The sequence below is a fragment of the Eucyclogobius newberryi genome, unplaced genomic scaffold (genome assembly GCF_026437365.1).
Source record: "Eucyclogobius newberryi isolate DKJ021-1_F unplaced genomic scaffold, fEucNew1.0.hap1 SCAF_15, whole genome shotgun sequence".
Lineage (NCBI taxonomy): Eukaryota > Metazoa > Chordata > Actinopteri > Gobiiformes > Gobiidae > Eucyclogobius > Eucyclogobius newberryi.
Genome location: NW_027315779.1, coordinates 17,829,384 through 17,841,558, shown reverse-complemented (window position 1 = coordinate 17,841,558; position 12,175 = coordinate 17,829,384). Strand labels below are relative to the sequence as shown.

Below are 12,175 nucleotides of genomic sequence, written 5' to 3'. Positions count from 1 at the left end.
CTCCTGTGTTTCCATCCACCTGGGGAGTTGAGCCAGACTCACAGAACCACACAATGTTCTGGTATCTTTCAGCCCATGACACCGGAGACATCCTTATCGGCAGCACACACTACACTGACTGCAGCATATCAGTTTAGAGGAGACATATGACAACTCGGAGGCCTGCAATGAATTGAATATTAAGGCTATGTGTGATAACAAACATCTAAGCTACAACAGGAAGAAAATGTATCTCAAAGTGAAAAAGCTTCTCTTCAAGGTATTAGACAGGCCTGCATACTATTCATTGAAATACTAAAATTTTCTTAATCTTTTTAAAATTATTGTGAAAGTTAAAACATCCTTTATTCTTTTCCTCTATTTTTTTTCATAAACTAGTACCAAAAAAACAATGTACATTTCCAGAAGTATTTTCACAACCCCAGCTGTATTAAACCAATTCAAATATGTATATATATTTTTTTGCTTTTACAATATTGTGTTTTTTTATGGTTACTTTATCCTGTGACACACAAAATGAAGTCACTTTGATATGAAGTGTTTTCTAAACCACTGGAAATATAGCAATTCTATGACTCCTTACACCCAACCATTTCTGTTTCCATGGTGCAGATCAGAGGCTGCAAAGGCCAAACATTGATTTTCCTTCTTCGAGTCAATTCTCCGACCTTTCTTCTCCAGTCACCACACATTGGCATTCCCATCTTTACCAAACAACACCTTTCAATAATTAAAATCCTAAGTAGTAATTTGTTTAAAAATAAGAAGATGGAAAGAAAGGAATATAACTATTGCCAAGAGATTCATTGGTAAATAAAGAATTACAAATGTTTCCAGTTCTTTTTTTGTTTAGATGATCTATAAATACATTTTATTTATTAAAGTTTATTTGCAGAGCACAATTTGTACACAAGGTAATTCAAAGTGTACCAAATAATATAATAATAATAATAATAATATAATAATACCACATTAATACAAATAACAGTTGCTGTGTAGATGTAGAGACAGAGAAAAAATGAAAAACTTTAAAAATATTCACCAGTGCTTGGCTTGAGGCTTGATCAACTACCGCTACAGACAAGGATGTGTTGGATTCCGTGTCATCTAACGCAAGCTCGATGTTCTCCTAGGGGAAGAAAGACACAGAAGATTGACAAGTTGTAAAGACTCAAGGAGGACCACGAATTGAGGCAAGGTAGTGTGTAGGAAAATAGTCCAGACAGTGAAGGCAGACTTTATTTTACTTGTCATTTCAACTTGTTACTTAACTCCTAATGAGCACTCTTTTAGATATCAGGGGGTCAACTATTCTAGTTCACCCTGGAGAGACTCAGACGAACACAGAAAGGACCGTTTTACAAGCTTTATTACGTGGGTTATTTGGCGCTCAGACCCCGGCGGAAGACATGGTGATTATGGGCACTTCATAATCTAATTGTATTAGATGTCTTCCCCCAGGGCCTGGAGACTGGTGGTGGTAGATATGGTTAGAGGGTAGAGAGGATGATTAGGATGAGAGGGATGCAGAGGAGGAGGAGGGGAGGTAGTGGGTCGCAGTATGGTCTGAAGCGGCCGAGCCAACTGCACGAGGGTTTGAATTGGACCGGCTGTGCGCTGATTAGGAGCAGAGGAAATGCGCCGTGCCACGGGGAGGAGGGAGCAAGTGCGAGGGGCGATGTGCCGGGAGTCCCCTGTCCTTAGACCCTCCTTTTCAGCCAGGAAAAACTACAAAAACCTCCTTGGGAAAAAGTAGAAACCTGGAGGAGTTCCGCGTGAAGGAGGGATCTGACTCTCACAGACGGACCGGCAGGCTTGGGTGCGTTGATAGAGGCTGGGGAGAGGTCTTCCGGGTGAACTTACACAGGCTTCTTATGTACAGTATACCGGGAGAGGCTTCAACAGCTTCAACATTTAAGATTTCTGAATAGTCATTTCATTACAAAGATGGGGATCATAGTTAATGTATATATGGTTCACTACTGAATCAATGGTGAAAATATTGCATTTTACAGTGTGTATTCATTCATTAAAATGTACATATTTATGTACAAAAATGTATTGTAGTCATTTAAAATAGCACATGTCTGCAAAACAAGTGGTTTCTGCTTCTGCTCATTCAAATAAAACATGCATTCACTACTGCAGATGTAAAATGAAGCAACCCATAGGCCAAAGCAATCCTTTTATAATAAGAAAAATATATGTCATTTGTTAAGGTGGCCCTCTCTATAGAAAAAGGGACATTTCATTACTGTAGCAGACAATAACATTTCAGGGGTGAAGTGGAATTGAATGTACTAAATTACTTTCAGCCGATCAAAATGTCCGAGCGGCAGATTACAGTGACAATAGTGGAAAATGAAATGGAAATGTGGGCAAACGTCGGTGGTGCTAATAGCGCAGCCATGACAGATGCCAGTGTTCAAGTAGACTGTGCATGTGAAGCAGCTTAAATTATTTCTCAAGGCGTCTATGGGGCATGAAAGCCAAAGAAAAAATACTGTTATTCTTTCCATCTAGCTGAACCATTGAAAATTCAAAAATATATGCCTGTTTTGTGCATCACAGTTTAACCTGCCTGTCACTTCCATTGTTGATATTGTGCACAGTTACAAATTAGTTTGACCCAGTTTCCAATGACAGTTTCATAGTTCCTTGTATTTTCGAGATATTTTAACTGACAAGAGAAAATTACCTTCTGCCACATTTATGCAATACTTTATTTCGCTTCGATTCCTTACCTCTGTTGTTCAAAAAGCCTGTGGGAGGAAAACGTGAGTGGGAAATCCCTAGTGCTTGTATTCAGAGCACTAAAAGTAATCAAGACTTCTGATTAACTTTTAGTGTTACTGTATGTTTTAAAAAGCAAAGAATATTCAGGGATTATAAATATGCCATAAAGGGGTTAAAATAAGCATTGATAAGAGGATCAAGTTCATCTCTCAAGGACAACTACACAATGTTTGGTGCATCTGGAAGGATTTTATGGTACGACAGAGAGGAATAGTTCATCAGGGAACAACACCAGAGCTGTGCAGCTGGGCGTGTCTCCCAAAGGCCCTGGGAGCGATTTCACTTTGATCTCGGCAGAAGAGGTGAAGGCTGGCATGACTAATGAGGAGGACCAACACATAAAGCACTTTGCCTTGTCACAGCGTGTGACAGGTGGGAGGGCCTGTGTATCTGATGTCAGATCACATCCACTATTGGAGCTGATATGTTTGAGAGCAAGCACGCAACAAAGGCAGTGAGGATATACTGTATAAGACTGAAGAGATGTACAGTTTAAAAACTTTATAACAGCATGATATCTTCCGAGATATAAATTATAATTTTTAATTTAGCTACAAAGAAAAGATACTTTTGTTGTTGTTGATCACCTTTACTTACTATTATGTAGTTAATTTATTTTCCATATTCAATTAACATTATCTGCAATCCTCAAAAGTATGCTCCTATTTGAAAAGGTGTTGCTTTGTAGTTCAAAATGTATAGAATAGTTAATGAAAAGAAATACTTTCATGTCTGATGTGCCACTTGCCTCCTTATACCGCTCCAGCTCCTGCACAAAGGCTCGCTGGTAGAACAGTGTTTGGAGTCGTTCTTGGGTGTAGTTGTGGCACAGGTCCTCAAATGTTGCTCCGCACTCCCGTTTGGCTAGACGGGGGTTCTGCAGGCCCGGTGTGTCCACAATGAGTAGGGAACAGAGTGAGTGTTGGCTGGACTTTAAGGCCCTGAAGCACAATGGACAAAGTAGTAGTCAGATGAAGAAGCTATCTAATGACAAGGCTTGACAGGCATGACAGGCAACATTTTTGAGCATTTTTAAGAAATATCATGTACAAAATATACAGCTACAACTAAAAATGCAGAACTGTGCTTACTAACCGGTTTATTAGTGACATGAGGATGGTAAAGAGTTCAGAGTAGAGCCCTGATGCCAAAGCCTCCAAACACTCCAAAGCAGTAGCATTTGATCCTGATGAGAGACATAGCCAGACAAAGAATAAATCCCATGAGTTCATTATGAAAATGCCCGACATTAAAACTGCATTACAGCTGGCCACATTACAAGATGTTTTCAGCTGTAAAAGCAAGGCCGCAATTATGGCCATCAGGCTGTGAGTGGTATTGTATTTGAACACATTTCAGAAAGCATCAAATGTATTATGCGAAGGGGTGTCATTTTGTAGTGTTGTATCAAATGTTTTTGTGTCATCTGATTCCACCTGCATTTCTTTGTTTATAATGTGGGTTATAGTCCACATACAGCTAATACATACAGTGCAATAGTCTAAATGTGTATTAGGCAGTGGTAAAAAGTCAAAGATTGACACCAGTCATCGCTATCTCTTCAGACTGAAAGTTTGGATTGTTTTATTTACGCCATTCAAAGTGTCCAGTGCAGAAAAACTACCTGTGACAAATCAATGCGAGAAGATTATGGTTACAAGGACAATAAACAAAGAGCGCATACAAAATGAATTGTCCTTACATAGCGTGTTTTTATCGGTCAAAAAACATTCAAAGACCGTGCTATTCATGACTAAGATAAGCCTTACTTTATACTGGACAAGCATTTTGAGCAGAGTGACAGACAGTGGGTGAGTGCCTGGGACAGTGTGTTTGTGGTTTACCTGCATCCCCACCTCCGTTCTCGTCAGGGGCCTGGCGGGAGGCTCTGGCTCTGGGCAGGGTGCCCTTGGCCTGGTGCTTGAAGATGGAAGAGGAGAGTTCCTCCAGGGTGCAGCCCAGCAGGTAGGCCGCCTTCTGGGCCCACTCATGACGTGCAAATTGTTTCCTGCCAGCTGAGACACGTGCATGAAAACCTCCATTAGCCCTTCTGCCAAGCACCCCAGGCACACGGCTAGCCTGGTAGCTTTCTGACAATCCACTGTCTGACAGGCTAGGATTATGTCTGTGGTCAAGCTGACTCTCACGCAGCTGGAAGGAACAGGCACTAAAAGCATTCTCCAGCAATGTTGGCTGAAATCTTTGTGTAATACACAAAATACATAAGACTATAGATGCAGAAGTGCCAGAACTAAAATGTAAGAGTATAAAAAAGTTGATGCTTCAGTAAAATACAATTAGTTTGATTAAAATACAATTAGTTGGATTATAAACAGTACATGTATAGTACCTTTAGTTATTTGTATTATACAGTATTTGAAAAAACACATAATTTTATTAACTATGTTTTAACTTTATAAAGCAGGATAGACCATTATATTATATTATATTATATTATATTAAGTGAGAGAACTGCAATGACAAATACAAATACATTAATTTTTATAGATATGCACACATGCTAAGAGTGAGCAGAGGAAAATTAATTACAAATACAATACACTTACATCAACAGTGTACTGGCTGGAAACCAGCATGAATGTTTTGGACTAGGTGAACCTCTGAGGTCAAGCATTCAGCACTGTCAAGAACAAAAAGCCATGCAGTGTTTCGGTGTGAGAGAGATGGCTGTTGCCCTCTAGTGTTTAACCATAAAGCTGCATCTCACTGCCAAACAATCTTTTCTCAGACTAGCAGATAAAAGTCTAATCTAAAAGTAGTGTGCCTTTTCTGGGAGTAGCTTTACTCCAATGACACAGTGTTTACTTTCTACAAGTGTCATGGGGAAAATAGAAGGACAAACAGCCTGAAGAATAAAGAACAAAGTGTGCTGTTTCTTTCTTCCCAGAAGTAGAAGCAACATGGATTTAAATTGTTTTCTTTCCAAACGCTCCCTAGATGATTGACCACAGCCATACAAAAGTGCAGTGAAGGTGCAGAGGATAGTTTATTAAATGCCGTGCAACCTTGTATACCAGGAAAAGGTTGTGGTGGAAATTTAGAGGGATGACTGCAAAGGGCTATATAACTCCTTGTGGTTTTAATAGTAAAATAAGATTGAACAGTGTTTTACATATACCAGATTTATTTTTTTATGAAATATGAAGCATTTAGTTACAATGTTTTAAGCTACAAGCAAACCTATTACAATTGCATACAATTGCATAATGATAACATTCTGACAATAAAACTAATAATTATTATTTTCACCGTCCAAATGTCATTGATAATTTATTAGATTTTTATTTTTGGCTATTTTTTGAAAGGCATTAATGTGCTCATAGAAAAAAAAAACAAAGCTGAATGTACACTTATTAACTACAGCATACATGTAGCTCCAGTGTAGTAAAGTATACAAGGGTGCTGTTGCAAAGTCTGACGACACAGTCAAAATGTGCAGTTGAATTATTCAGTTCATGTGGATTACAGCTGCCTTGCATCACACACCTCATACCTACAGTAATGAATGAAGCGTGAAAAACACTTTTAGCACCTTAGCAACTATTTTAGCACCTGCCATGGAATGACTAGTTAAAAGCTTTTTCAACATTTTGATTGTTTATAATAGACCGTATTTAACACTTTTTTTCTTTTTTTAACCTCAAAATCATGAGTGATTTTTTTTTTTTTTTAAAGCAGATGGTATTAATATTTTCTCTATGAACATTGTGCTAAACCATTTTATTCACAATGCTCACCTTTGGTTGCTCCAGCGGATCCAAGATGGTAGATGGCACCAAGAACAAGCCAGAAGGCCCTCTGCTCGTCTGGAGTTATGCCCAAAACCTTCATGGCTGCTTGAAGCTTGGAGAACTGCTGAGCTGCACGCTGCTTGTCCTCAGTCTGCCAGAGAACACATATTAATGAAAGTCGCATTTAAGTAAAACAAAGCAACATTTAAGTATTTACCACAAAGCTTACCTTTGCTTGAGGCATTATTCCAAAAACATTGTTTTCAGAAAAATGATTCAGATGCAGCTCAGTTCTAGTGGGAAAAGAATCCAAGTAAACATTAAAAAGCATTATGTTTAGTTACTTCAATCAAGACCAAAATTAACAATTAAAACAGTTTTAAAAATGTTGCAACATTGAATTATGACCTTAGAGAACTCTCCACTCCAGCCATTAGATAATAAAAGACATTGAAAGTCGACTCTCCATCTGGTCTTCTCGTCACTCTTGCTTTCTCAAGTAACATGGTCTGAAAAACCACTCCGTATTAGTCACATTCGAAGAGCTGCAATACAGTTTGTATCAGTTAAAAGTGGTACCTGGATAGACGCAGATGTCACCTGTCCAGACTGGTCAAAGTCCAATGAAGCAATATGTGAAAAACGACTTGCATTTCCATTCAAAGATGTGGACGCATTTCCAAAGGCTTCCAAAACTGTGTACACTGCCTGCCATTTTTCTGCTATGGGAAGGAAAATAAATACCCATTAGAGGGATTGACGGGGGGAAAGAATGGAACACTATTTCTTGGAACCTACTGGAGAAGCTTTTATTGGTGCAACCAGCAATTGTAATCAGGTATTGGATAATGTGCTGGCAGTTGGTGGTCTTGCCGCTGCCACTCTTTCCCAGCAAGACAATGGACTGATCTTGGCGCGTGGTGAGGAGGTTTCTGTATGCAGTCTGGGCCATGCCATAGATATGAGGGGCAGTGTCCTCTCTCCTGCAGCCCTTGAACATTTGCATCACCTATAATCAAAATAAAGAACAATGTACAGTATAAACGTACATGATCAGATATAAGATTATGAACTATGACAGAGGAATTGAATAACACAGATAATCTCGTCAGTTTAGATACCGTATTTTCCGGATTATAAATCGCACCAGCCAAAAAATGCATAATAGAGAAGAAAAAAACATATATAAATTGCACTGGAGTATGAAATGCGGTTGCAAGTGTGAAAATAACAAATAATATCACATATCAGTCACTCCGGAGTAAAAAAAGAGTCTCGTTGCTTGACAAATGTGTCATAGCGTCTCCAAAACAGCAGTTATTTTTATGTGTAGTGCTAGCAGGTAGTGAACTGGGGTTTGGAATTATTGCAAATGTGCAAAGTGTTATTTTTGGAACCCTTTCATATTGCATATTTTCTGACAAGCGTTGTGATTAAAATGTTATTTGTGATTGATTTGTGTTTTGAAATTAGGATTCTGTTTAGAGAAGGGGTGTCCAAAAATGTATACCCAGGTGCTAATCAATACTAAAAATAGTATTGAAACAAAAAACACATAAGAAGGACAGAATTTCACCTTTCCTGAATCCTATTAGAATGATCGAGATCAGAGATTCTCAAACTTATTCTGGCGAGCCCCCCTTGGGAGATAAACAAAAGTATCCACGCCCCCTAGCCTCTGGGACAGCGCAGAATCGGCGCTTTACTGCTGTAAATACGAGTTTCAAGGAGACGCTCTTGCTTTACTTCTCGTCACAGTTGATCACTTTTACCACCGTGTCACATGAGCGGTCAGTAGTAGAGCATGTTCAAGAGTTAGATTCTAAAAGGGGAGTGTAGTGTCCAGTCCAATTGAGAAGGCTAGACCTGATGGATAAATGAGATTTTTATTGTTTCCATTTTGTGTCATTCAACCAGTGTCAGAGCTTGGCACGAACAAGTAAAGAATAATTCCAATTTTGTCCGTATAATCACTATTACTAGGTCATTACATTAGCATAACAATTTTTTTTAGGAGGGACAAAGGAGGAGGGACAGAGGAGGGACGGAGAAGGAACAGAGAAGGAGGGACAGAGGAGCGACAGAGGAGCGACAGAGGAGTGACAGAGGAGGAGGGACAGAGGAGGAGGGACAGAGAAGGAGGGACAGAGGAGAGACAGAGGAGGAGGGACAGATGAGGGACAGAGGAGGGACAGAGGAGAGAGAGAGGAGGGACAGATGAGGGACAGAGAAGAGAGAGAGGAGGGACAGATGAGGGACAGAGGAGTGACAGAGAAGGAGGGACAGAGAAGGAGGGACAGAGGAGCGACAGAGGAGTGACAGAGGAGGGACAGAGAAGGAGGGACAGAGGAGCGACAGAGGAGTGACAGAGGAGGAGGGACAGAGAAGGAGGGACAGAGGAGCGACAGAGGAGTGACAGAGGAGGGACAGAGAAGGAGGGACAGAGGAGCGACAGGAGTGACAGAGGAGGGACAGAGAAGGAGGGACAGAGGAGCGACAGAGGAGCGACAGAGGAGCGACAGAGGAGTGACAGAGGAGGAGCGACAGAGGAGTGACAGAGGAGGGACAGAGAAGGAGGGACAGAGGAGCGACAGAGGAGTGACAGAGGAGGGACAGAGAAGGAGGGACAGAGGAGCGACAGAGGAGCGACAGAGGAGCGACAGAGGAGTGACAGAGGAGGAGGGACAGAGGAGAGACAGAGGAGGGACAGAGGAGGGACAGAGGAGGGACAGAGGAGGGACAGAGGAGGGACAGAGGAGGGAAGCTTTGGTCTAGAATCTAGATCTATACTAAACTAGCATTAAGAAATTACTATTACCGAATTAAACAATATTTTAATGTCTACAAATATTCATATCAAAATTGACTTTGGGGAGCGAGTATTTATCACATTGCGGGGTCTCAAACCTGCATTCACACTCACATCATGGAGAACTGCCTCCGTTATGCCAACGTAAATCCTTTTTCAGTGGATCAGAAACATGATTTAAAGCTAAGATGTAGGTTAAAATAGGTTAGGTTAGGGTTTAGATTAAGTTTAGGCAAGGATCAGGAAATGATTATATGTCAATGTAATGTTTGAGTGCTAATGTAGATTTTGTTTGGTCCCGCTTAAGTTCTGGTTTAGTCCTTGTCTAGTCCCAAATGTGATTGGTGGTGATTGTGCAAATGTGAACACGCCTTTAGTATCGTTGTGACAACACTTGCTTGAAAGTGCACGTTTTACACTCATCCAGGAGCATCGCGTTTGAGAGTTTGTGTCATACCAGGAAACATACAGGTTCAGAGGACAGCTGAGGATTGCCTATGCATCATGACCACCAGTATTAAGCAAGTGATAATGTTATACCTGATTACAGTGAATGTCACCCTTTCATTTCTATTAGATGTGAAGTACACACTTAAGTCATGTCATTGCATAGAAAACGTACTATTATCGACACTGAGCGCAGCCTACCTTCTCGGAGTACATGGACGGGGCACTAATGGGGTTAATAACCACCATGCTGGGCCCGGCGTGGGTGTGCACCAGGTTGGCCCCGTGGCGCTGGCGAAGGGAATGCATCACGCTGGACTCATTGAGATACTGCAAAGAGGCCAGGTCCTCTACACGGTCGAACAGCGGAGGGTTTGCCTGCGGTTCAAAGTCACGGGGGTCACACACTTGCGCGGCCGTCATCTGTAATTGATGAGGTTCGCAGGTTGATTTGATGATTAAATACCTTCTCTACATCATCTTCGTCCACATCCAATAAAGATCCATCACTCTCCAGGCGGATTTTCACCTTCCCCTCTGGCAGACTGCCGGCTTCTGTCTTCAGGAGAGTCGCTGTGTATTACCACAAAAGGCCGGAGATAATTTATCATGACGTGATCTTGAGCCAAGCGCCGAAGCTTCATCACATCTTACAAATCAGCTAATGTCTAGTGGTTGTATCTCTTTTATAACTGCTTGGGCTTCATTAAATCAGAACAAGCTTTCTGAGATTAAAAGCATGCACGGTTTGATTGCAGCGTGTTAATTAGTGCGAGTACACCTACAGTATGTATAGCCTTACTTTTAGGTACAAAAGCAATTTAGATATTTTGCTTACCCATTGAAAACCCATCCTTGTGGACCAGCCATACTTTTTCAGTGTTGTACCAGGCCTTCTCAGCTGTGATCTGCTCCTCTGTCTTGCTCTGTTCGACAGGGCACAAAAGAAAGGGATGCACTTCCATCAGTAAACTATTTATCATTGTAAATCAAATGAGATAATGAATGATGACAGACGAAACATTAAGATAGTCAACCAGATACACGTGAATGATCTAAAACTGGCAGGAAGGGCTAACGTTTACTGTATGAAAGCCCCAAAAGACGTACCGGCACACAACATTGTTAAGAGCCAATTCAACTTTTTATATAATTGCACTTTTAACATCAAAATGTTAATCTTAACGGCTATTAATATTGTGTTTAGAGATGGCACCACAGCTATAATCCACATGCAGCATCAAGGACCAAACCTTTGCTGCCAAGTGAGCTGCCTGAAGGACGGCCACAGGGTCTTCAGCTGGTTTGGACTGGGGAAAAAACAAATTATTACTTATCAGGGAAATTTTGTGGATTGCAAGAGAAAAGAAAAATGTGTTTGGGTACCACTGGTTAGGTGCTGAAGAAAAGGGGATGCTGCGATTTGTGTATGTGCATTCAACAACATGCAGGTTAAAGTAATAAGAGAAAGATATATCAGTTAAACAGAATTCAACAGAGCTCAGGTTATTCTTCTATATAGTAATAATGCTTCACCACATGCTATTTGTGTACACAAAAACTCTTACACCAAACAATTATTAGGGCAATATAATTAGGGCTGGGCCATATGATGAAAAATAAATCACTTTTTCCCCTCATATTGATAGATTTGATCCTATTTTATTGTATTATTTGTTTTGGTTGTTTTGAGAGAGGATTGGCTGTAGGCCTCACAATAAAAAAGACACAAGCTGATGATTGACTCTTAAATTATCTCAATTAAAATACCCTTAATTGCACAGCCCTAACTATAACATTGTAAACATATTTGAAAAAGGCTGCTGAACCCATTTACTTCTTAAATCAACATTAATAACTATTGTATCTGATTTTACTGAAATTAGGATCTTGAAGATCAGCAAATTCAAAATGTTTGCATCTCACATTCATTTAAAGTTTATTTTACACAAAAATTAGCTTTATGAGTTTTTAACCTTGTTATGACAGTATTTCCTCATCATTAGTTTACTCAAAGTTGTATTTTGATACAGAATAATCTATATTTGAGTAATCCTGTACTGTCCTGCAACTGAGAACTTTTCAAACATAAGAATATTTAAATGTTGTCAGTGCCGCAGTTTTGAACAGGAAGTCAATGGAACCGTTTCTTTTACTAAGCTGTTTTTTTCAATATTGTGGTTTATAATGAACAAAATGTAAAACAATGATCTACTTGTATGATAGATCAACACAAGAAGAAAGCAGAATATGTCTCCTTTAAAATGTAGTTTAGATACTTTGCTCCAGTATTAAATTCAATTGCAATTCAAATAGTGGATCAGGGAATTAGAAAATGAATGGGCTCAGACAACAAGAGCCGTGCTGAGGT

At 40.0% G+C, this 12,175-nt stretch overlaps 1 protein-coding gene across 4 annotated transcripts in view; it reads right to left on the bottom strand.

Annotated features, from left to right (window-relative positions):
- Positions 1–12,175, bottom strand: part of LOC140360968 (unconventional myosin-XVIIIa-like) — a 49,638-nt gene that overhangs the window by 32,953 nt on the left and 4,510 nt on the right. For all 4 annotated transcript variants that reach the window (XM_072446492.1, XM_072446496.1, XM_072446493.1 and 1 more), the window contains 13 exons: positions 11,058–11,114; positions 10,643–10,730; positions 10,271–10,377; positions 10,006–10,182; positions 7,347–7,557; positions 7,128–7,270; positions 6,957–7,057; positions 6,778–6,841; positions 6,555–6,699; positions 4,641–4,811; positions 3,892–3,982; positions 3,545–3,737; positions 1,043–1,129 (listed from right to left, as the gene is read on the bottom strand). In XM_072446492.1, the coding sequence (XP_072302593.1) occupies positions 1,043–1,129; positions 3,545–3,737; positions 3,892–3,982; positions 4,641–4,811; positions 6,555–6,699; positions 6,778–6,841; positions 6,957–7,057; positions 7,128–7,270; positions 7,347–7,557; positions 10,006–10,182; positions 10,271–10,377; positions 10,643–10,730; positions 11,058–11,114 (1,635 nt within the window). The remainder of the gene's footprint in view (positions 1–1,042; positions 1,130–3,544; positions 3,738–3,891; positions 3,983–4,640; positions 4,812–6,554; positions 6,700–6,777; positions 6,842–6,956; positions 7,058–7,127; positions 7,271–7,346; positions 7,558–10,005; positions 10,183–10,270; positions 10,378–10,642; positions 10,731–11,057; positions 11,115–12,175) is intronic.